This window comes from Stylophora pistillata, chromosome 14, assembly GCF_964205215.1.
Source record: "Stylophora pistillata chromosome 14, jaStyPist1.2, whole genome shotgun sequence".
In the NCBI taxonomy this organism is placed as follows: Eukaryota; Metazoa; Cnidaria; class Anthozoa; order Scleractinia; family Pocilloporidae; genus Stylophora; species Stylophora pistillata.
The window spans coordinates 3,948,444-3,973,987 of NC_142532.1; the positions used below are offsets into that span (position 1 = coordinate 3,948,444).

Here is a 25,544-nt window from a genome sequence, read left to right on the forward strand (position 1 = left end):
CTCTTTAACCTCTAAGATCTGATTGTTAATTCTCCTCACTTTCTGTTACACATTTCCTGATAAATAAGTTGCAGGAATTTGGTTTTAGATCAAGGTAGCAAGTTCTACCTGATAAGTTTGAGTGTTCTCTTTGCCTGTCTACTGGATAACGTATAGATATTATAGGGAGAAGTTACATGTTAATGTACTCTGGGAGTTAAACGGTTACTGATGTCACAGCGGCGATGCCAGAGAAAACATCGCTCAGAAGATGAAATTTTTACTCGCCAAAGGCTTTCATAGTATCTTGCAGGAAGATCAATGAGTGTTTCCAGCAACAGATCGCCCTTGAGCATAACACGAGAGCGGTGTGAACTGAATTAGATCAGACAAGTGAATAATTGTCGTTGGGGTTCTTGTTCTTAGACTGTGCTGAAACTGGAGATTTCACACTTTTGTTTTGCATGGAATGGCTAGGAAAGTGTGAAAATGCACGTGTCGAACAAGTGTTTTACTTAATGAAAATGTTTAGTTTCGTCACCTCGTTGCCTACATTGTACTGTTGAAGTTCTTTCAGAACTTAGTGTCCAAAATACATATTCACTCTCTTTCAACATACTAATTGATAGCTTGATAACTAATACAAAGATAGTAATTTACTCTGGTATGGTGCAGTTACGATTTCTCTAAGGAGACTTGCAGTTTTTCGAAATCGCAAAGAACAATCCAATATAGCCTGTCACGTCATATTTTTAGGTTATGATTTCCACTGCTGACGTGACAATAGGCAAGCTCGTTCGCGCACGCTCCAACTCGGCGAGCACACTATAAATCGCTTTGACCTTGAAGGAAGTGGGAAAGCGGCGAAGTTCTATCTCTAGGCTGTTTTATTTTATCAGAAATAGGTTGTGTATAGATCTCAGCGAAACAAACAGGTGAATTTCGCTATGTTGCGTCTACCGTCGAGTTAGCAACGGAATGAGTTTTGAGTTGGAAAAAATGCCCGATAACGACGGACAAAGGTTTGTTTTGATAGTAGTTTGATGTTTGAAAATGGAAGGCTATATTATTGTTCGGAGTTTAAGTAAGCACTCGCTGTGCCTTATAATATTTTTTACGTAAAGTTGCGTTGTCTTTTATCGGTCGAGTGAATTTGGGAATAAGCAAGATAGATTAACATTAAGCAGCAAATGAAAGCATGCTAATCTTTGCGGAATTTTGAGCACCTCGAATAGGTACTTTGAAAAGTAATATTACTAGAGATTTTTAAGGGAGATCTTAAGTTTACAGGATGTCGCTTAGACCTGGATACAGAACTGATTATAGTTGAAATGATAAAACATCAGAAGGCAAACATAGTTTATTGAAGGAGATATTTTAGGACAAGTCTTTCACATCAGTATTCGATGATTATACAATATTAAACCGAAAATTTATTTTATCACCATATTTGAACGTATTAGTATAGTATTTAAAAGACCAATGAGAATAAAAACCCTACTTTCGTCGTTGTCGATCAATACGGGTAAATTTTATGCTCCTCTTGGCCCATTTTAATTTATTGACAACTAATTTAGTAAAGGAAAACGCAAATCTATTTTTGTTTTCGCCATGTACTTTGCTCTTCGAGTTGAAATTTGCAGAATAATAAGAGAACATTTTTCCGCGTTTGGTATTGTGTGAAATCCATGGGTTTTAGTTAATAATTTCATGACAACAATCGGTCACGCAATCATCTCATCCAAACATATGGCAGATCGGGCTGGCTATCAATTTAATAAACCATGCCTTGCTCGCTGCTCAAATAAGTAAACCAGCCTTGTGCGAAATACGGAAGACGATTCACAAGTCAGAACACAGCGACTGAAGATGGTTGAAAATGGTTTAAACAGGGTTTAACACTAGTGCTTTGTGAAAGTGTAGTGTGATCGTCCGTGTGAATGTAGTCCTGAGAAGGACTGCTGTCGGTTGTAGTGACTGACGTTTCGCCAACCCGTGTGAAAGTCATCCTCAGAGTCAAGTGAATAGCTGTCAGTAAAATGTGTTTAATTCAGTTCGTGTAAAATGATTGGTCAGTTTTGGCGTGATGTTATTGGCTGTAAGACTCAAGTGGCGTAAGTCGGTCGTGATTGGTCTGTTTCGATCCGTCGGTAAAGTTAGGTTGTTCTGTTCGGTTCGTTTGTAATGTTTGGGTCGTGAATGAGTCGTTTGTATGGGGCCGGTAGTAGTTGACATCTGTTTGGGGGAGGGGGGGAAGTCTGTTCTAGTGCTTTGGTAGATCAAATGTCTAACAGTTCTCGGTGTGTTCTCTTGAAAATGGTGTCAAAAGAAGCAAAGTGATATTTTGATCATTTCAAAGTCACTTAGGATAAAGAGAATTACAACATAGCCTCTTAGAAATGCCCTTAAATTAAGCTCTAGGTGCAAGTTCGGTATCGTCTATCTTTTATAAGTGAGTTGCAATCAGCATTTCAAAACATGGATTCATCTTTCTGCCAAGTCTGTGCCGACGATTCAGTGCCAACTTCAATTTAAAAAAAAATTAGTCGCTCTGAACTGTACGAACATATACTTATATAAATTTTCAGAAGATACTTAATTCAAGAAAACCAAAAAATGATTTGAATGTTTGTTTTACAGTAGTTTCTCACTGAGTGAAACAGATGAAGATGACGTCACTCTTCCGGAACCGTCAGAATCATTTGTTGTGAACCAAATCACTCAGAAATTCGAACAACTGCGCCAGTTACGAGAAGACCTGAATAAGGCTTTTCTCCAATGGATACCAAAGAGAAAACACACCAGGGAGAAATTGCAAGAGCTGGCGACAAATTTACACGAACATCATAGAAATGTTAACATATCGACCATCACAGGGGCGTCTATGGGTACCGTAGGAGGGGTCCTATCAATAGCGGGCCTCATCGCTGCACCCTTTACTTTTGGAGCCGGGCTCGTGGTCTCGCTCGTTGGCGCCGGGATTGGAGGCGCGGGAGGCCTGGTGATGTCAGGTTCCAAAGTAATTGAGCTCATTCTCACAAAGTTAGGATTGAAAGAGGTTCAAGAAGCCATTGACGAGGACAGGGAAGCTTGCACGCAACTGCAAGAAAAGTTGGACAATCTCGAGATCTTTATCTCCACTCTGGCAGACTTTCTGAAACCTCTTCACGACGATGCTCAGCTGATAAGAGAATTAGAAGGTAGTGGTTTCACATTCCTTCACAATCTACTCCCAAGTGAATTGACGACTTCCCCCGAAGAGAGAGTAGAATTCGGCGCCAGGTTCTTCCGGATTTTCTCGTCCGCGGCTTCAGTCTCAGCCTCAGCGTTCGCTACCGCGGGAACTTTGGCGCGGAGTGCGGCATTGGCCGGAACACGCCTTGCACATGTGGCCGGTTCAATAGTAAGCGCGGCGCTGCTACCTCTGGACATCACGTTGCTAGTGAAGTCGTCTTTAGAGCTCCAAAGAGGTTCGACTTCCAAGGCGGTGGAAGACATCAGGCAGATTTTAAGCGAGCTGGAATGCCCAGAAGAGGAAGACATTCAACTCATGGTGGAGAGTTTCATCGATGAAAAGTTTACTGAGGCCTATAATGATGACAAGAGCAAAGCCGAAAACGCTACTGAAAAACCAAAAGACGTGGGTGGCGCGGGCAGTGATTAGTTGGTTAAAGAGGCTGGGTGTGTATAGTTAACTCCTTAACTCACAAAATCTGATTCGTAATCCTCACTGTAGTATATTTTCCACGAATTATTCAAGAGAATTTAGTGTTAAATTAAGACATGAATTTCTAGATGAGAAGCTTCTTTAATCTCAAGACCAGTTCGCAAGATTATGTATCGAAAGGTTTAGGAGAAGATACGTGTTGATATTTTCTGGGGGTTTAGATTTATCAACTTTTAGTCGTTTCTGCGTTGATAAGGAGTTACAACAGAGCAACATACTTTTAGATTTAGAAACATCACAATCATTGAAGAGATAATCTTCATACAAATTGAAAAGAAATTTGTCATTTAAGTTTGTTTCCTAAAATCGTTTTACGCCAGGCGCCTTAAAGAAAACTAAATTTAAATTGAACCAAAGGAAAACAAAACGAAAGAATAAAGAAAAAAAATAGATCAGTGCATGAGGGGGTTTTAATGCTGTTATAAATGGACCACGCCAATTCGTCAAAATGTCAATGAAATTGAGTATTGTCAGATGTATGTTTGAAATACTCTAATCTAGAAGACGTTAGTATTTAAAAAGTAGCTGTGTAAGCTATTGAAAAGTTGTAATTAGCAGTTTTTTCACTACAAACCGCATTCATTATGTTGGTGCTTTTGTGTTAAACATAACATCATTAAAAACAGACACAATATATTTGTTTGTTTTTGTGTAGCATACAAGCACGCTCTCGCTACCCCTCGGTACGAGCGTTCTTTATCCGCGTTAAATCATGAGGCCTTGAGCGACCAGAGGTCCGCTGATTAGTGCCAGACCCCTTAGCCCCTCTCCCGACTCGTCTCAAGTTTTCTAGGGGTGGATTTGCGCGACTTGCAGAATGAAAGCCTCCTCGTAGGCTAGCTGTTGTATGCTGCTAGAAACTGAAGATTTAGGAAGATTATCAAGGCAGAAGATAAATGATTTCTTCCGCCTCCCATTGACAAATTTGAGATTTATTCCCCTTTCACAATTGTTTTAGCAACCAAGGGAGAGGGCCTCGCTGGCAAACTACTGAGGTGCATGCGTGAGCCGCTTATCACGCTCCATTTACAGGTAACTTTATCAAACATTGAAAAAAGAACTTTCACCTTCCGTGCTTTACAAGGACAAGCAGAGGAGCACGTTTTTCTTCCAAATGGAGGCCACTGTACCTATTTTCTTGAAAATGGTACTGCAAGTCTTCCGCGGCATTTTCAGTCACGTGACGCGTTTGGGCTGACTATGTCCGAGCGGAAACGTTTAATGGATTACAAATGTTGATAAATGTAGTAAATTTAGGTTTTCCTCCCATTAACACGACGTATATGCGATGCTTTGTTACTGAGGCATGCCTCCTAAGAATGCCCTCCCCTAAGATAAACTGCGAAATCACGTGTCAGATTCGTATGCATGTATTGTTCATGCGCTTGCTATGTCTAAAGCACACAGAGAAAGGATTGAGTACACTTGGGTAACACTAGAATTTTAACCTCTGGATATCTGAATACGAATTGTCCGTCAAAATCATGAATTTTCAGGATATTTAGTGGTTACAAGTGCATTGGGACGACGATCAAAGGTTTGTTCTAGATTAGGTGTGTAACTATACGTCGAGAATTTTGTAATACCTACAATATTTCGAGAGTTCGCAATAAACATTGCGGGAGGAGAGAGGTATATCGGTGGATTTTGTTGCATATTTCGTGGTTGCTCAAACAAAATCTTACACTTTCGGCGCATCAACATTGTCCATATCCATTTCCGAAAAAACGGCAGCGAAAAGCAATGGTCTCTCTCCAAAATGGTTTTTTTTTCGGACATCAGAAACAAATTTCGCCATACATTTCGAATACGTTTTTGTTGTCGTTGGCGATACCAGAAACCTTTGCACAAACAGAAGGATCTGATTATGATTACTCTGTTTTCAAGCCTGCTGGATTCAAGGAAGTCGTTGGACCCAAATATTTTGAACGCCATAAGTGCGCTTTCTTAAATAGGCGGAATGCGGGTAGATTGATGATGAAAGTAACCATGAGAGCAACCAGTATTGTATTGTGTTGTATTGTAATCTTTATTTAAAGACGATCAATTCATCAGCCTATGAAAATACATATCACATACGCTAAGATATTTAAAATTAAAACTACATACTATAACACTAAAGCTGTTTTCCGTGAATGCCGTGCGTTAGACTTAAAGAATGTCATTGATCTTACGTTTAAATAACCCCAGAGACTCTGTGTTCCTTCTATCGCGTGGTAAACTGTTCCATAATGTGGCGCCATTGTAGCTAAAGCTTTATCTGTAATAATTAGTGCGCGGTAGTGGAACATTAAGCTTATTTTCAGAGTCCCTGAGGTCATAAGCAGAGTCACGCCATGTAAACTTTGAATATAGATACCTTGGAGCTAGCCCGTGCAGACATCTAAACATCATGGTGGCTTTAAGGATTTCCAGCTGGCGTACAAGATTTTTCCACCCTAAAAACTCGAGTAGCTCAGTTGCATCGGCATCATAGTTAGAGAATGTCAACTCACGGGCTGCTCTATTCTGCAATTTCTGCAGTTTGTCTCGTAGCGTTTTCCCACAGCTACCCCAAACAATGTCACAGTAATCAAAGTGAGGTTTTATTAAAGCTTGGTAGATGAGATGTAAGGTTGATGCTGGGATCAGGTGCCTAATTCGCTTTAGGGCCCCGATACCAGAGGCGATCTTTTTCGTTAGTTTTTCGATGTGACTATGCCAATCGAGTTTATCGTCTATTATTACACCAAGCGATTTTGTAGCTGTAACCTGGCTCACTTGAGTATTGTTCATTCTAATTGTTGGTGAAGCTGTGAGAGTATTCAGTCTCTGCCTCGACCCTATTAGCATGAATTCGGTTTTAGTCATGTTCAACGTGAGTTTGTTCGCTTGTAGCCAGTTGAAGACGTTTTCTAGGTCTTTATTTAGACAAAACTGAACGTTCTCAAGATTGCTTCCCGCATATGTGAAGTGCGTGTCATCGGCATACATTCTCGGTTTACAATTTGATAAGCAATTTGGAAGATCGTTGATATATAAGAACAATAATGGACCGAGGATGGTCCCTTGAGGGACGCCGCAAGTCAACGCGTAGCTACTGGATAGCGACCCGTTGACAGAGCATTTTTGTGTTCGGTTTTCCAAATATGACTGAAACCATCTGAAAGATTTTCCATGTATACCATAATAGTTTAGTTTCAATAGAAGGATCTGATGATCAACAGTGTCAAAAGCTTTTTTCAAATCTAGAAAAATGACTCCATTGATTTTCTCTTTATCAATATTATATGCCCAAGAATCTGTCGCTTCCAACAAAGCTGTTACAGTTGAATGATTAGCACGAAACCCTGATTGGTTTTGACATAGAATATCGTCACGGTGCTCTTCCAAATAGGCATATAACTGTTCATAAACTATCCTTTCAACCACCTTCGCCATTATTGGAATCCCCGATATTGGGCGGTAATTGTTAGCATCACCGCGGTCACCCTGTTTATAAAGAGGGGTAATCCTTGCATATTTCCAGTCGTCCGGGAACTTCCCTTGGCTAATAGATTGATTGAAAATATCACATATCGGCACACAAATAAGATCAGCACATTCCCTGATAAACCTAGCAGATATTTTGTCAAGGCCCGTTGCCTTTGACTTGTCTAGTTTATTTAAAAGTGAAAATACTTTAGTTGGATTGGTGGGTTGGAGCTTAAACCGTTTATCTGTTGCGGCAAGATAGTCTAAGTCTAAGTCTAAGTCATATGTAAACATCAGTTGTATAGCTTAAATAGTAATGGTTTAGCGAATGTTTAATGAGACATCAACTAACATTCTAACGTTTGGAGGATATGTCACGCGTGAACTTACAATCGGTACAACCACCTAAGAGATTATAACCTTTCGACACAACCTAAACCTCAATATGATTTGATGCGAAATCAGGACAGCACCACACCGATTATGCTTTCGCGTGTAATAAGGATATCGCAACCATTTCTATTTGTAATAATCTTTCGTAGTGAGCGTTGATTTTTGAGAAACAAATCGAAAGATTTCTATGCTGGATGATCCAAGACGAGATTACCGAAGTGTATATGTAAAACTTCATCTCCGACTTAATTACTTCTTTAATTCTTAACTAAAACAACTTAGTAAGGAAATACGCAGACTTCAGAGAAACCTTGTTTATTTCGTGTGGTACATTTTGCATTAGCCAAATTACTTCCTGTTTCAGTCGCGCGCCGTTACTGACAAATCGAAAACAACTGGTTACGCTGTGACCTTGCGTGTGACGTGATAAATGGGAAAGTTATTAATAGTTGGGTAAATTCTCAAGTGCTTTGAGAAATGAATTTTAAAGTCTAAGGTGAATTACATACGCAAATCTACACAAATGACATAGTTCTATATAGCGTTGTTTTCCAGAGAGACATTTGGGCTCTGTGAGCCGATAGGGTGGAGCTATTTGGGAGAGGGGGACTAATCACACTAAAGGTGGGGATTACACAGTTTTTAGGGGGAACGGAGCGGGAATCACTCATTTCCAACAGAGCATAAATAAGGGAACTGTAGGAAATTGACTGCCAAGTAATTGCCAATGAGTGAGATCATAAAAATATCACAGAGCCAAAAGGGGGAATCAGGTAAATTTTATCTTGACAAAATAAAAATTCCCCCCCCCCCCGGCGATAAAAAGTGATCATTCTTAATTAAGCAGCTTTTTGCACCTAATCAGAAGCTGATTTGCGAACTAGATCTTCAAAAGATAAAGTTTTCTTTCTTCCTCGAATATTTGTCAGAAGAGGTTCATGTCCAAGTCACTCTAAGTTTCCAAGAATTATGCCGATTAGAAGAAGACTTGAATAACGCTCTTAGGCGGTGGATTCCAAGAGGGAAACGCACTGTGGAAAAACTGGAGGAACTAGCGTCCAAATTACATGACCACCATATGAAAGTCAGCAAATCCACCATAGCAGGTTCTTCCGCGAGCACAGTGGGAGGACTCCTAGCGATAGCGGGCCTGATCACCGCGCCCTTCACTTTTGGAGCTGGGCTCGTGATCTCCCTTGTTGGCGCCGGAATCGGAGGCGCGGGAGGCCTGGTGATGTGATGTCTGTTTCCAAAGTAATTGAGCTAATTCTCACAAAGTTAGGATTGAAAGAGGTTCAAGAAGCCATTGACGAGGATAGGGAAGCTCTCGTGCAACTGCAAGAAAAGTTGGACAACCTCGAGAAGATCATCTCTGACCTAAGAGAGAGCAATGGTTCTGCGTTTCTAGCTCAAAGGGAGTTCACGACTTCAACTGAAGAGAAAATAGATGTCTCCGCCAGGTTTTTCCGGGTCTTCTCGTCCACGGCCTCGGTGGGGGCTGGGGTGATCGCTGCCGCTGGTGACTTCGCGCGGGCCGGGGGTTTGGCGGGAGTGCGCGCAGCCAGTTTAGCTGGAGGAATTGTTGGCGCCGTGCTGTTACCTTTGGATATCTACATGTTAGTGAAATCGTCTTTAGAGTTGCATAGAGGCTCGACTACGCAGGTTGTGAAAGACATCAGGGAGCTACTAAGCGAATTGGAATTTCCAGAGGAAGAAGACATCCTGGAAATGGTACCGAAATTCATCGACAAGAAGTTTAAGACCTTTAAGGATAAGGGTTCATATTAAGCACAAAGAGACTACGGTGATGACCAATGAGAAGCCAAAACTGTAGCAATTTAGTAAACAAAAAGGAATCATGAAACCTGAGTAAAGCGGACTAGTATAATAAGAGGAATCCTTAAGAACCTTTGCAAAGGATGTTTTTCTTTTTAGGAAAACTATGCACATTAGTAAGTCGTGTCCAGTTCAGAGATTTCACTGTGGTCCACGAAAAATAGTCGAATGTTGAAGCTAAACGCACTTATCTTTTCTCTAAACATATTTTGATTCGAATTTCCTTCTAGAAAACCGTTATAACTGAGATTCAGTTAAAACAAACTCAGAAAAATACCTTAATAATAATTAATAATTATTATGGCATTTATATAGCGTCATATACTCTAACTGCTCTATGGCGCTTCACAATTCTACAGTAAATTATAAAGAATATTTCTTAGAGAGAAACGTCTTTAATTTACATTTAAAAAGAGTGATCGATCCCCCATTCCTCATATCAAGGGGTAGGGCATTCCAGAGCTTTGGTGCTGCAACTGAAAATGACCTGTCCCCCATAGGTCTTTTGATTGGCTCTAGGAATCGTCGGAAGACCCTGATTAACCGACCTTAAATTACGACTAGGTTTATAATTTTTTAAAAGACTGTTAATATATGCAGGAGCTAGATTATTAAGTGATTTATAAACTAATAATAACATTTTAAAAATGATACGACTTTCCGCTGGCAGCCAGTGCAGTTCCCTGAGGATCGGTGTCGCACGTGCATACCTCGGCTTGCATGAAACGAAGCGGGCAGCACAATTTTGAACTGTTTGCAGTCGCTGAATCAGATACTTAGGAAGGCCGTTCAAAAGTGCGTTGCCGTTGTCCAATCTGCAGATGATGAAAGCATGCACAAGAGCTGCTGTGGAATCTTCGGACAGACATTTTTGGATTTTAGCAATTCGTCTAATGTGGTAATAACAAGACTTAGAAATAGAGTTAACATGTTCCTCTAGAGATAAATTATCATCAACTATAAAAACCAAATTTCTAGCTGAAGCTGAAGACTTTACAACTTGTCCACTAATGGCTCCTGATTATTCAACTTCGAATGCATAAGTAGGCTGCAGAGTGTAAAACGATATTTCCGTTCTGCTTTCTCTAGAAATTTATGCTTTTGAAAGATGTATCACTTCAGCGATTATGTGAATACTGGATAACGTTCATAGAACAGATTTCATTGAAGAAGAAAATTTTCCATTTGGAATTAATGCATAGAAAATGTAGTAGAAACTGCAAAAAGTGTTTTGCTAGCTTTGAGCTTCATGGTTTAAGTTTAGAAATTGCCTTAGTAATAAAAATCTTGAACTCTGTTAGAGTGGTGAAAGAGTTTTCTTTGTGTGAATCATAATAGTCGCACATGACAGATGAAAGTCGTGCCAAAATATGCTATTTTTGCCCTTCTACTTGTTTCACAGTTTTCTTGAAACAGAACTCTGCCTTTGTTGTCGTACAACTCTGTCCAATGGTGCCAAAAATTGCTTTGGTTTTGTCTTTACATTGAAGTGGTTCATCTCGGAGTCACAATCACCATTGGGCAAATAGATTTCTACAAAGAATGACTTCATGGATTAGAAAGTTAACTCTTTGATACTCTTCACTATCTTCTACACATTTCCTTATAAATAAGTTGCAAGAATTTGGTGTTTGATCAAGACAACTTCTACCTGATAAGTTTGAGTATTCTCATTACCTGTTTGTCGGATCATGTATGGATATTATAGGGAGAATTTACATGTTAGTCTCCTCTGGGAATTAAAGGGTTACACATGTCACGGCGGCGACGCTAGCGAAAATATCGTCTGAAAGACGAAATTTCAATTCGTTTGATGGATGGTGCATGTATATTATAGGCAACAGTTACATGTTTGCCTCCTCTGAGAATTAATGGGTTGCAGATGTCACGGCGGTGAAGGCTGAGAAAACATCGCCTCAAAGATGAAATTTCAATTCGCCAAAGGCCTTCGTAGTATTTTGCAAGTAGATCAATGTGAATTTGCAGCACCAGATTTCCCTTCAGCATAACATGAGAGCAGTGTACAGTGCAAAGTAGACACAAATAATTTGCCGTTGGGGTTCCCGTTATCAGACGGTGCAGAAATTAGAGACTTCACACTGTTGTTTTCATAGTACGGCCAGAAAAGTGTGAAAATGCACGTGTCGAGCGAGTGCTTTGCTTCGTGAAAATCTCTAGTTTCGTCACCTCGTTGCCTATACTGTTGAAGTTCTTACAGAACTTAGCGTTCAAAATACATATTCACTCTCTCTTTCAACATACTAATTCACACCTGGTATGATACAGTTATGATTTCTCTGAGACTTGTAGTTTTTAGTATCGCGAAGAACAAATCAATATATTCCGTCACGTCATATTTCAGGGTAGTTACGAAAGCGAAGACCCCGAAAACGAAGACCTAAGACCCCCTACGAAAACGAAGACCCATTACGAAAACGAAGACCCATTACGAAAACAAAGTCCCATTACGAAAACGAAGACCCCTTACCAAAACTATAGGTGGTTTGCAACCAATCTCTAGAGACACAGGTAACCATGGTGAAAGGAACAAATGCTGGTGGACGAACAAAAGAAGCCAATGAGATCACAGGCGGCCCAAGCTCTCTTTGAGAACCACACAAGGAACACAATTTGCATATCGATTCATAAGGATTTGTATGGGATTTTCTACAAGATATCCATAGAGATAGTTTAAAGTGAAAATATTAAATAAATATGGCTTTCCTTATTCCATACGTGTGTCGTTTGTTCCTGGTGTCGTTATTTTACTGATTTCACTTGACTTTAGACTATCTCTATGGATATCTTGTAGAAAATCCCCTACATATCCTTATCAATCGATAAGCAAATTGTTTTCCTCGTGTGGTTCTCAAAGAGAGCTTGGGCCGCCAGTGATGAGATATCCATTGTTTACGTCCACCAACATGGCGACAATGACATAACGTGCAAACCACCTATAACAACAATAAAAACAATAAAGCAATACAGAAACAAGACACCTGAATTCTTTGCCGGCGAAACCACAGGGAGTAATGGTGTGAAAACAGGTTATTTATATGAAAACCAAGACCCCGAAAACGAACAGCTAAGACCCCCTAAGAAAACGAAGACCATTACGAAAACGAAGACCCCCTACGAAAACGAAGACCCATAACGAAAACTAAGACCCATTCCTAAAACAAAGACCCATCACGAACACGAAGATACATTACTAAAACACCATTACTCCCTGTGGTTTTCGCCGGCAAAGAATTCAGGTGTCTTGTTTCTGTATTGCTTTACTGTTTTTATTTTTTATTTTTTTTCCGTAATGGGTCTTCGTTTTCGTAGGGGTCTTAGGTCTTCGTTTTCGTAACTACCCATATTTCAGGTCATGATCTTCACGAAATTGCTGACGTAACAATAGGCAAGCACGTTCGCGCACGCTCCAACTCGGCGGTCATGTTGAAACGCAGACTGCAGACTGCAGACCATGCAGACTGTAAATAATTTTTTCGTATTTTTTCGTATTTTTTCTTAAAGAAAACTAAATTCAAATTGAACCAAAGGAAAACAAAACGAAAGAGAAAAGAAAAAAATAGATTAGTGAATGAGAGGGTTTTAATGCTGTTATAGATGGACATCGCCAATTCATCAAAATGTCAACGAAATTGAGTATTGTTAGAAGCATGTTTAAAATACTCTGATCTAGAAGACGTTACTACTGAAAAAAAGTAGCTGTGTAAGTTATTGAAAAGTTGTAATTAGCAGTTTTCTCACAAACCGCATTCATCACGTTGGTGCTTTAGTGTTAAACACAATATCATTAAAAAAAAGACAGTATATTTATTTGCTTTTGTATAGACTAGATATACTACATTTATCTAGTTTCTAGATATACTATCTAGTTTCGAGGTCCTTTTTGAAAACCATATCTGTTATGAAAAAGTTTCCTCAATAAAGATAATTATTATTATAGACTGCAAGCAAGCTCTCATTATAAGCCCTTCGGCACAGGCGTTTTTCATCCGCGTTAAATCACGCGGCCTTGAGCGACGCGAGTAGACGAGAGGTCTGCCAGGGGCCTACGCTGATAATTAGTGCCAGACCCCTAAGCCCCCTCCCCCCAACTCGTCTCAAGTTTTCCAGGGGCGGATTAACGCGTCTTGCAGAATGGAAGCCTTCTCGTAGGCTAGCTGTTGTATGCTTCTAGAGACTGAAGATTTAGGAAGATTATCAAAGCGGAAGATAAATGAGTTCTTCCGCCTCGCACTGACAAATTTGAGATTTATCCGCCTTTCAAATCGTTTTAACAACCAAGGGTGGGGGCCTCGCTGCGAAACTACTGTGGTGCATGCGTGAGCCACTGATCACGCTAAGTTTACGTGTAACTTTGTCAAACTTTGAAAAAAAAAAAAACTTTCACCTTTGCTCAACAGATACTTACAAGGACAAGCATAGGAGCACATATTTCCTCTGAATGGAGGCCACTGTGCCTATTTTCTTCAAAATGGTTCGGCAGGTCTTCCGCGGCAATTTTCGCTCACGTGACGCGTTTAATTTAATTTAATTTAATGATAAGTTCTTATATAGCGCATTAAAATTGAACTCTATGCGCTTTACAATTACGTTTGGGCTGACTATGTCCAAGCAGAAACGTTTCATGGAGTACAAATGTTGATAAAAGTAGTAAATTTATGTTTTCCTGCCATTAACGCGACATACATGCGATGCTTTGTTACGATCATGCCTCCCAAAAATGCCTTCCGGCCTCCCCTATGATAAACAGCCAGAGGGAAAATGTTGTTTTCTGCGAAATCACGTGTCAGATTCGTGTGCATGCGCTGTTCATGTGCTTGTTATGTCTACAAGACACACAGAGAGAATTACATACATTTGGGTAACACCAGAATTTTAGCCTCCGGATATCTGAATACGAATTGTTCATCAAAATAATGAGTTCTGAGGATATTGAGTTGTCACAAGTGCATGGGGACGACGATAAAAGGTTTGTTCAAGAGTAGGTGTGTGACTATACGTCAAGAATTTTGTAATAACTACAATATTTCGAGAATATTGATATCGCACTACGACATAAACATTATGGAATTAGAGAGAGGTAGATCGGTGGATTTTACAACATATTTCGTGGTTACTCAGGCAAAATCTTAAACTTTCCGCGCATCAACATCGTCTCCAAAATCGTTTCCTTAGGACGTTGAAACAGATTTCGCCTTACATTTCGAATATATTTCTGTTCAGTCGTTGGCCATCCAAGAAACTTTTGCACAAACAGTAGGATCCGATTATCATCACTCTGGATTCAGGCCTACTGGATTCAAGGAAGTCGTTTGACCCAAATATTTTGAACGCCGTAAGTGCGTTTTCTTGCATAGGCGGAATGCGGGTAAATTGATGATGAAAGCAGCAATGAAAGCAACCAGTCTCTGAGTCATTTGTGAACATCAGTTGTATAGCTTAAATAGTGATAGCTTAGCGAATGTTTTAATGAGACGTCTACCAACTCTCTCGTGTTTGGAGGATATGTCACGCTTGAACTTGCGATCTGTACAACCTACCAAGAGATTATAATCTATTGATACAAACTGAAACTCGATATGATTTGATGCGAAATTGCGACAGCACCACACAATTATGCTTTCTCGGGTAATAAGATTGTCACAACCGTTTCTATTTCTAATAATTAAATCTTTCGAATTGTGTCATGATTTTTGAGAAACAAATTGAAAGATTTCTTTGCTGGATGATCCAGGACGAGATTAGCGAAGTATATACATGGAATAGTTATATCTCTGACTTAAATATTTCTTCAATTCTTAGCTAAAACTACTTAGAAAGGAAATACGCAGATTTCAGAGAAAGCTTGTTTATTTCGTGGTACATATAACATCAGCCTATTACTTCCTGTTTCAGTCGCGTGCCGTTATTGACAAATCGAAAACAATTGTTTTCCCTGTGACTTTGCATGTGATGTGATTAATGGGATTTAGTTGGATTAATTCTCAAGTGCTTTGGGAAATTAATTTTGTAGTCTACGCTGGATCACATAAGCAAATCTACTCAAATGACATAGTTCTATACGGTGTTGTTTTCGAGAGAGACATTTGGGTTCTGTGAGCCGCTAGGGGGAGCTATTAGGGAGAGGGGGACTTATCGCACTAAAGAGGGGATCACACAATTTTCAGGGGGAATGGAGGGGATCACTCATCGCCAACAGAGTATAAAGAAGGGGACTATAGAAAATTGATTGCCAATTAACTGCCAATGAGTGAGATCATAAAAATATTACAGAGGATCAGATAAGTTTTATCTTGACACAATCAAAATCCCCCGACCCCCCCCCCGCCCCCCGGCGATGAAACGTGACCATTCTTAAGGCTGGTTTTCATTAGCGACGGAGTCGGAGTCGTAGTCGGAGTCGTAAGAGCGCTTATGACCCAGTGAAAATCGAAACACGGAGTCGTAAGCGGAGTCATCAGCTGGACGGAATCGGAGTCGGAAGAATCAGAACGTTCCCATTTTCTTCCGATTCCGCCTATGACTCCGTCGCTTACGATCTAGTGACAACTGCATTGTCGGAGTCGGAAGCGGAAGCGGAAGAATAAATCAATCACAATGCTCGATTCCAGGCCCGCGAAAGTACAAATTTTGGCGCCAAATACCACATGGCGGACGAAGAGCAACTTTGGCGCTTATTTATCATTATTTTGCGCAGGCAGAGACAATGCAGGAATAATATCGTTTGAAAAGGAAAGCAATTTTGGGTTCGTGATATCTATCGACGTCGCGCAGCCTGGGAAGAGTATGCTAGCCTCATCAGCGAACTACGACTTGGTGATCGTGAATCGTACTTTCGGTAGGTTCAGTTCGAGTATTTAAACTTTTAATTTCGTAATTTTACCGTCAAGCTCACACGTTTAAATTTGTTACGGCTATTTGTGCATTTTGGAAAGATGGAATAGAGGATTGTGATTGGTTTATTCTTCCTCTTCCGCTTCCGACTCCGACAATGCAGTTTTCACTAGATCGTAAGCGACGGAGTCATAGGCAGAATCGGTGTTCTGCTTCCGACTCCGTCGGTTTGATTTTCACTAGATCGTATCGCTCCACGCTTCTGATTACGACTCCGACTACGACTCCGTCGCAAGTGAAAACCAGCCTTTAAGCAGCTTTTTGCACCTAAACGGAAGCTGGTCTGCGAACTAGATCTTCCACATATAAAGTTTTTTTTTCATTTAATTTTTTTTTTTTTTGCAGACCCTTATTGTCAAAGGAGGTTTATGACCACGTCATTAATAGTTCTGACGATAATTTAGGCCGGTTAGAAGCAGAATTGAATGACGATTTTAAAAAGTGGATACCAAAGAGGAAACGCACTATGGAAAAATTGGAGGAACTAGCGTCCAAATTACATGAGCACCATATGAAAGTCAGTAAATCGACCATAGCAGGTGCCTCCGCGAGCACAGTGGGAGGACTCCTAGCAATAGCGGGCCTCATCGCTGCACCCTTCACTTTAGGAGCCGGGCTTGTGGTCTCACTCGTCGGTGCTGGAATCGGAGGCGCAGGAGGCATAGTGATGTCGGTTTCCAAAATAATCGAGATAACCCTCGCAAAGTTAGGACTGAAGGAAGTTCAAAAAGCCATTGACGAGGACAGGGACGCTTGCACGCAACTGAAAGAAAAGTTGGACAGGCTCGAGAAGATGATCTCCGATCTGAGAGGAATAGAAAGCAATGGTTTTGCATTTCCTCACAATCTTAAAGTACTCAGAGCTCAAAGGGAGTTCACGACTTCAACGGGAGAGAAAGTAGATTTCTCCGCCAGGTTTTTGCGGGTCTTCTCGTCCACAGCCTCGGTAGGGGCTGGGACGTTCGCTGCTGCTGGTGCCTTCGCGCGAGCCGGGGGTTTGGCGGGAGTGCGCGTAGCCAATTTAGCCGGAGGAATTGTTGGCGCCGTGCTGTTACCTTTGGATATCTACATGTTGGTGAAATCGTCTCTAGAGGTGCATAAAGGCTCGACTACGCAGGCTGTGCAAGACATCAGGGAGCTACTAAGCAAATTGGAATGCCCAGAGGAAGAAGACATCCGGGACATGGTAAAGAAATTCATCGCCGAGAAGTTTCTGGAGGCCTTTATTGATGAAGATTCAAATGAGGCACAAAGAGACGACGGTGATGACCAAGAGAAGCCGAAACTGTAGCAATTTAGTAAACGAAGAGGTATGTCAGTAGCGATAACAATAAAGTGAAACCTGAGTGAAGTGGGCTGTTGATATAAGCAGAATCCTCAAGAACCTTGGCCAAAGAAGTTTTTTTTTTTTTTTTAATATATTTTAAGGAAACTGTGCACTTTTGTAAACCGTGTCCGCGGTTCAGAGATTTCACTGTGTTGCAAAGAAAGTAGCCGAATGTTGAATTACTCACTATGATCAGCCAAACGCACTTATCTTATTTCTAAACATATTTTGATTCAAATTTCTTTCCAGCAAACCGGCGCTATAACTGAGACTAAAACAAACTTAGGAAAATGTCACGCTCCTGATTATTGAAATTCGAATGCATAAGTAGGCCGCAGAATGTAAAACGATATTTCCCTTCTGTATTCTCTAGAAATTTAAGCTTTTTGAGATGTAAATAGTATATGTTAATTTATGAAGTGCCCAGGAATCTTAAAGCCTGGTTTGTCTGTTTAAAAATTTACCTTTGTTTTGAGATTCCAAAGAGTAATCTAGAGGTGGCCTTCAAATGCGATAGAACTGTCTTCAAATGCGCAAAAAATTGAGTATGAATGGACATCACACTTTGGAAAGGAACTCATTAACTTGGTCACAAATTTGAAAACACACTCTTGATTAACAAACAGCTGCCATGGTTATTGCAAATAAAAATCAGTGTTTGTTCAGTTCATCAAGTTTTTTTGTGTGTGTGGGTGTAGTTCCCAATTGTTAAAACAATTTGCTGAGAGATGGGAGAAAAACAGAGTGTGAAAATGTTGAATTTTGTAAGCAGTGAAGCTGTAAAGGAAAAATTCATCATGGGGGGATGCACATAATCAAATTTTAGCTTGGCTGAAATCATTCAAGTTTATAGACATTGCCTTTGCAATAAAAATGTTTTAACTCTGTTAGAGTGGGGAAAGAGTTTTCTTTGTGCCAATCATAATAGAGGTTTTGCACAGCAGCCATGTTGGATGGCAAGAACAATAGATTATTTTACCCCTGGGAAAAAAATTCTTTCTTATGCAAAATACTTTCATTGTTCCTGCCATCCAACATGGCTGCTGTGCAAAACCTCTATAGTCACTTATGACAGATGAAAGTCATGCCAAATTATGCTTTTTTTCCCCTTCCACTTGTTTCACAATTTTCTTGAAACAGAACTCTGCCTTTGTTGCAGTAAAAGTCTGTCTTATGCTGCCAAAAATTGCTTTGGTTTTGTCTTTACATTGAAGTGGTTCATCTCAGAGTCACAATCACCATTGGGCAAATGGATTTCTACAAAGAATGACTGCATGGATTAGAAAGTTAACCCTTTGATTCTTTTCACTATCTTCTACACATTTCCTTATAAATAAGTTGTAAGAATTTGGTGTTAAATCAAGACAACTTCTACCTGATAAATTTGAGTATCCTCAATACCTGTTTGATGGATATGTATAGATATTATAGAGAGAATTTACATGTTAGTCTCCAGTGGGAATTAAAGGGTTACAGATGTCACGGCGACGACGCCTGAGAAAACATCGCCTGAAAGATGAAATTTCAGTTCGTTTGATGGATGGTGTATGGATATTAAAGGTAACAGTTACATGTTTGTCTCCTGTGTGAATTAATGGATGGCAGATGTCACGGCGGCGACGCTGAGATAACATCGCCTGAAAGATGAAATTTCAATTCGCCAAAGGCCTTCATAGTATTTTGCAAGTAGATCAATGTGAATTTGCAGCACCAGATCTCCCTTCAACATAACACGAGAGCAGTGTACAGTGCAAAGTAGACACAAATAATTTGCTGTTGGGGTTCCTGCTATCAGACGGTGTAGAAATTAGAGATTTCACACTGGTTTTTTCATAGTACGGTCAGGAAAGTGTGAAAATGTACGTGTCGAGCGAGTGTTTTGCTTCATGAAAATCTCTAGTTTCGTCACCTCGTTGCATCTACTGTTGAATTTCTTTTAGAACTTAGCGTTCAAATTACATATTCACTCTCTCTTTTAACATACTAATTGATAGTTTGATATCTAAAATAAAGATAGTACTTTACCCTGGTATGATACAGTTATGGTTTCTCTGAGACTTGTAGTTTTTAGCATCGCGAAAAACAAATCAATATATTCCGTCACGTCATGATCTTCACGAAATTGTTGACGTAACAATAGGCAAGCCCGTTCGCGCACGCTCCAACATGTTAAAACGCAGACTGCAGACTGCAGACCATGCAGACTGTAATTTTTTTTTTTCGTGTTATTTTGCTTTTTTTCTAACTCTGATTTTCACCTTTTCCTTAAGGTCGGCACATACAAAGGGAACGTAGTCCTTGCGACTAGTCCTTGAAACTAGTCTCCTGAAGAGTTTACAAGAAGGGACTGGTCCCAGGGACTAGTCCCTAGCAGTGTTTACACGCGAGGACCAATTGCACATGAAAGTAACAAAACTGGGGGCAAACGGTATCATTCTTTTACTCTGCAACTTTCTTAAGAAACCAAAATTATTAAAATGGCAATGTAGCATTGAAATAAATCAGCTCAGTACAAACTGCGCATTGTTCAGCGAAGTTATTCAGTCCTTGAATTGTTTCTCATTCAGTTCGGATATAAGCGGAAAATAACGCTTTGTTACCAATCAGATGTGGCCAATACAGAAACAAAAAGAAGCGAAAACTCGATCAAGATTTCCAGTCCTCGTTAACGGGGTGGTACTCCCTTAAAAGGGCTTAATGGGGACGTGTGGCCAGCCAGGGTATGTTTTTCGAGATTTTTGTCTTAAACAGGGTATCGAATTTATCATTTTTTGTCCTAATCAGGGTATCGATTTATCAATTTTTGTCTTAAACAGGACATCTTTTCTTAGAAGATAAACAGCAAAATTTTTACAAGCTCTAATTATAATTAATATTGAATTCCGTTGATTTTGGCATTGATACCAGGCACATAATCATTAAATGTCTTAAACAGGATATCAAAAATCGGAATTCTGTCTTAAACAGGGTAGGAAAATCAGCGCTATTTGTCTTATACAGGGTCAGGGTATGAGGGGCCGTGCCGCACCTCCCCATATAGAAAAATATCGAGTACCCCCCCGGAGAAACATCAAGGAAATTATCCCGGAAGCCACACAGTCGCTTCTGTACATTGTGATACCGATCTATAATTGGTTTATTTCAATTTGGTTCCAGGGACTTGTCCCACGAACAGTTCAAACAAGACTAGATCATTAAAAAAGTAGGTACATAGATACACCTTCTAAGTTTAAAGGTCTTTTTGTCTTTTTCTGTGTGACTCTGTGACTGTGACTGTGTAAATAACGACTCCTTCTCCCTAACTATTAGACGATCTATTTTATTCAGGTACTTATCTTGCCCCGCCACGATTAGCATTCTACTGAGCTATTTACGGGCCAAACTATCCCACCTTTATTTTATGTAAAAAGATCAAACAATAAAAAAAAGCGAAAATTGATTGGACAACTTACCAGGGACCAGATAGGACTTTGCCATAAAGATGAAACATTGATTCAAACATTTCGTGGAAGCTCCTCTAAATAAGGCTTTTCAGCGAAAATGAATGATAAGTAAAAAAATATTTAACACCCTCAGCGGTACGTCGTATCCATGGGTAAATTAGTAAGTAAAAAAAATTTCCCCCGTCTGCACGGTCTCCACGGTCTGCACGGTCTGCACATTCAGTGCATGGTGTGCAGTCCGCGTTTTTAACATGAAAAAAAATCACAGTCGCTCTGAACTGTACGTACGTATACTTATCTAACTTTTCAGAAGAGACTTATTTCAAGGAAACAGAAAAACTTACTTGAATGTTTGTTTTGCAGTAGTTCCTCATTGAGTGAAACAGATGAAGATGACGTCACTTCCGGAACCGTCAGAATCATTTGTTGTGAACCAAATCACTCAGAAATTCGAACTACTGGGCCAATTACAAGAAGACTTGAACGAGGCTTTTATCGAATGGACACCAAAGAGAAAAAAAAGGAGAAACTGCAAGAGCTGGCGACAAATTTACACGAACATCATAGAAATGTTAACATATCACCCATCACAGGGGCGTCTATGGGTACCGTAGGAGGGGTCCTATCAATAGCGGGCCTCATGCCTGCACTCTTCACTTTTGGAGCCGGGCTCATGGTCTCGCTCGTTGGCGCCGGGATTGGAGGCGCGGGAGGCCTGGTGATGTCAGGTTCCAAAGTAATTGAGCTAATTCTCACAAAGTTAGGATTGAAAGAGGTTCAAGAAGCCATTGACGAGGACAGGGAAGCTTGCACGCAACTGCAAGAAAAGTTGGACAATCTCGAGATCTTCATCTCCACTCTGGTAGACTTTCTAAAACCTCTTCACGACGATGCCCAGCTGATAAGAGAATTAGAAGGTAGTGGTTTCACATTCCTTCACAATCTACTCCCAAGTGAATTGACGACTTCCCCCGAAGAGAGAGTAGAATTCGGCGCCAGGTTCTTCCGGATTTTCTCGTCCGCGGCTTCAGTCTCAGCCTCAGCGTTCGCTACCGCGGGAACTGTGGCGCGGAGTGCGGCATTGGCCGGAACACGCCTTGCACATGTAGCCGGTTCAATAGTAAGCGCGGCGCTGCTACCTCTGGACATCACGTTGCTAGTGAAGTCGTCTTTAGAGCTCCAAAGAGGTTCGGCTTCCAAGGCGGTGGAAGACATCAGGCAGATTTTAAGCGAGCTGGAATGTCCAGAAGAGGAAGACATTCAACTCATGGTGGAGAGTTTCATCGATGAAAAGTTTACTGAGGCCTATAATGATGACAAGACCAAAGCCGAAAACGCTACTGAAAAACCAAAAGACGTGAGTGGTGCGGGCAGTGATTAGTTGGTTAAAGAGGCTGGGTCCTTATAATTAACTCTTAACTTACAAAATCTAATTTGTAACTCTCACTGTAGTATATTATCTAATAAAATTATTCAAGAGAATTTAGCGTTAAATTAAGACATGAATTTCTAGATGATAAGCTTCCTTAATCTCAAGACCTGTTCGCAAGATTATGTATCGAAAGGTTTAGGAGAAGACATATGCTGATATTTTGTGGGAGGTTTAGCTCTATCAACTTTTAGTGGTTTCTGCATTGATAATGAGTTATAATAGAGAAACATACTTTTAGATTTAGAAAAATCACGATTACTGATAACTTCCACCTTAACTGAAAAGGAATTCGTAATTTATTTTTGTTTCCTAAACCTTTTTAACCTCAGACACCTTAAGGAAAACTGAATTGTAATTAAACCAAAGTCAAACAAAACGAAAGTAAAGAAGAAAAGAAAAGAGATTAATGCATGAAGGGATTTTAATGTTTTCATAGATGGAGCTCGCCAATTCATCAAAATGTCAACGAATTGAGTTTTGTCAGATGTAAGTATAAAATGCTCTAATCTAGAAGACTTAAGTATTTAAAAAGTAGCTGTGTAAGTCATTGAAAAGATGTAATTAGCAGTTTTCTCACTTCAAACCACAGTCGAGGGAACAACTCAAGGCGACCCACTTGCTATGGCAATATATGCCCTCAGCACCCAGCCCTTGATGACAAGTCTACAGTCCATGTCAGATGCAAACCAATGCTGGTTCGCAGATGATGCTTGTGGAGCTGGCACTATCTCAGAAATCAAGCAATGGTGGGATGGTCTTAGTATATTCGGTCCAGACATTGGCTACTTTTCAAACGGAAAAAAGTGCTGGATTATTGCAAAGCCAGAAAAGGAGGCACTTTTTAGAGAAGCCTTTAAAGATACAGCCATTAAAGTGACAGTAGAAGGGCAGAAGCATCTTGGAGCAGTGATAGGCTCAAGAGATTATCTGCAGGACTATGTCAACGAGAAAGTAATTAGCTGGGTCAATGAAGTTGTTCAGCTGGCTGAATTTGCACAGATTTAACCGTAAGCCAGCTATGCCGCATACACGTTTGGTTTAAAGCATCGTTGGACGTACTTCCTAAGAACTCTCCCTGATGTCCAAGATCTTCTAGAGCCACTTGAAGAGGCTATTTCCCAGGTCCTTATACCCGCAATCGTAGGGCGCAAGTGTAGCAAACTGGATAGAGACGTTCTAGCACTACCCGTGCGCCTAGGCGGCCTGAGCTTGAGCAACCCATGTCACGAGGCGGTACGCGAACATGCCTCATCTATTCAGGTGACATCTTCTCTTGTCGAACATATCATGGCTCAAACTCATCAACTACCCGACGAGTCCCTCATCGAGTTAGGGCGTCAGGCTGTCAAACATGGAAAAGCTGAAGAACTTTCAGAGATTGCAGATAATCTAAAACAAATTGTTTCACGGAAGACCAAGCGAGCTCTAGAGCCAGCGCAAGAAAAAGGCTCCTCTGTATGGCTCACAGTTCTTCCCCTTCAAGAACATGGTTTCAACCTCAGCAAGAGAGAGTTTTGCGATGCTGCTAAATTACGCTATGATTGGCCGCTCGATGACATTCCATCAGTGTGTGCGTGTGGGGAAAACTTCACAGTAGAGCACGCAATGATTTACAAACGAGGGGGCTTTGTTATCCAACGGCATAATGAGTTGAAAGACCTCGAGGCCGACCTTTTGAGTATAGTGTGTACCGATGTCGAGGTCGAGCCAGTTCTCCAAGACATCACTGAAGAACAACTCAGCAGAGGGTCTAATAGAGCACAAGACGCAAGATTGGACGTTCGGGCGCGTGGCTTCTGGGATCCCCAGAGCTCGACATTCTTCGATGTGAGGGTTTGCCAGCCTAATGCCGAGTCTTACAAGGACCGGGAACCGCAGCAGATTTATCGCATCCATGAAAACGACAAGAAGCGGCTGTGCTCAAGGAGAGTGTTGGATGTTGAGCATGGCTCGTTTACCCCGCTTGTATTTACAACAACGGGAGGGATGGGGATGGAATGCATAAGATACCACAGCCGATTGGCCGAGCTGATAGCCGCCAAGAAAGGGGAACGATACTCGCAAACAATTTCCTGGATCCGAGCAAAGACATCCTTTGCCCTCCTTCGGTCAGCCTTAGCTTGCCTTCGAGGATCGCGGGTGAAGCGCCGCGCTGCGTATGACTATAATAATTGTGACGTTGAAATCGCAGCTGCCGAGGGAGCCATTGACATTGTTTAATGAGTTTTAACAGCCTTGTATATAGGGTTCTAGATTTACCATTCACCTTTCTCTTTTCTGTATAGTTTTAGATATGCTTTTACGTATCAGATTATTAGACTTTGAATCTGTTCAGATTTGACTCCTTTATTTATAGTTTTCCAGACGCTTTGACGAAAAAAAGGAGTAGATGTGAGCGAAAGTGAGTTATTTTGGATCGTTTTTTACGCTGTTAATATTTTGTATTGTAAAGGATTTTATGGAAATTATTACTAAATAAAATTATTATTACAAACCGCATTCATCATCTTTGTGCTTTTGTGTTAAACACAATATCATTAAAAAAAAAAAGACACCGTATCTTTGTTTGATTTTGTGTAGCCTGCAAGCACGCTTTCATTATAAGCCCATCGGCTCAAACATTTTTCATCCGCGTTAAATCATGAGGCCCTGAGCGACGCGAGTAGACGAGAGGTCTGCCAGGGGCCTACGCTGATAATTAGTGCCAGATCCCTGAGCCCCTTCCCCGACTCGTCTCAGGTTTTCAGGGGCGGATTAACGCGTCTTGCAGAATGAAAGCCTCCTCGTAGGCTAGCTGTTGTATGCTGAAAGAGACTGAAGATTTGAGAAGATTATCAAGGTGGAAGATAAATGAATTCTCTCGCCTCGCATTGACAAATCTGAGATTTATCCGTCTTTCAAATTGTTTTAACAACCAAGGGTGAGGGCCTCGCTGCGAAACTACTGTGTTGCACGTGTGAGCCACTGATCACGCTCTGTTTACGTGTAACTTCATCAAACTTTGAAAAAAGAACTTCCACGTTTGCTCAACAGTTACTATAC

The 25,544-nt window shown here is 40.7% G+C and overlaps 2 protein-coding genes and 3 pseudogenes across 4 annotated transcripts; all 5 read left to right on the top strand.

The window, feature by feature from the left end:
• The first annotated feature begins 772 nt into the window (after window positions 1-772).
• On the top strand, window positions 773-4,340 carry LOC111330220 (apolipoprotein L3-like). Of its 2 annotated transcripts, none has more exons than XM_088744970.1 (2): window positions 773-1,001; window positions 2,623-4,340. In XM_088744970.1, exons 1-2 carry the CDS (start codon window positions 958-960, stop codon window positions 3,641-3,643), a joined length of 1,065 nt encoding a protein of 354 aa, XP_088601096.1. In that variant the 5' UTR covers window positions 773-957; the 3' UTR covers window positions 3,644-4,340. The 2 variants fall into 2 exon arrangements, with proteins under 2 accessions (XP_088601096.1, XP_088601095.1); XM_088744969.1 differs by having other exon boundaries at window positions 774-1,001; window positions 2,620-4,340.
• A 3,939-nt stretch (window positions 4,341-8,279) lies between these two features.
• Window positions 8,280-10,695, top strand: LOC148716144 (uncharacterized; annotated as a pseudogene).
• A 3,520-nt stretch (window positions 10,696-14,215) lies between these two features.
• On the top strand, window positions 14,216-18,297 carry LOC148716145 (apolipoprotein L3-like; annotated as a pseudogene). The gene is made up of 2 exons (XR_015995308.1): window positions 14,216-14,375; window positions 16,646-18,297. The product of XR_015995308.1 is annotated as an apolipoprotein L3-like (transcript).
• A 3,143-nt stretch (window positions 18,298-21,440) lies between these two features.
• On the top strand, window positions 21,441-22,457 carry LOC111330219 (apolipoprotein L3-like; annotated as a pseudogene).
• Window positions 22,458-23,123: 666 nt separating this feature from the next.
• On the top strand, window positions 23,124-24,722 carry LOC148716146 (uncharacterized). Its single transcript, XM_088744966.1, is given in 1 exon segment — window positions 23,124-24,722. A coding segment is annotated over 1 exon segment (1,599 nt).
• The last annotated feature ends 822 nt before the right edge of the window (window positions 24,723-25,544 follow it).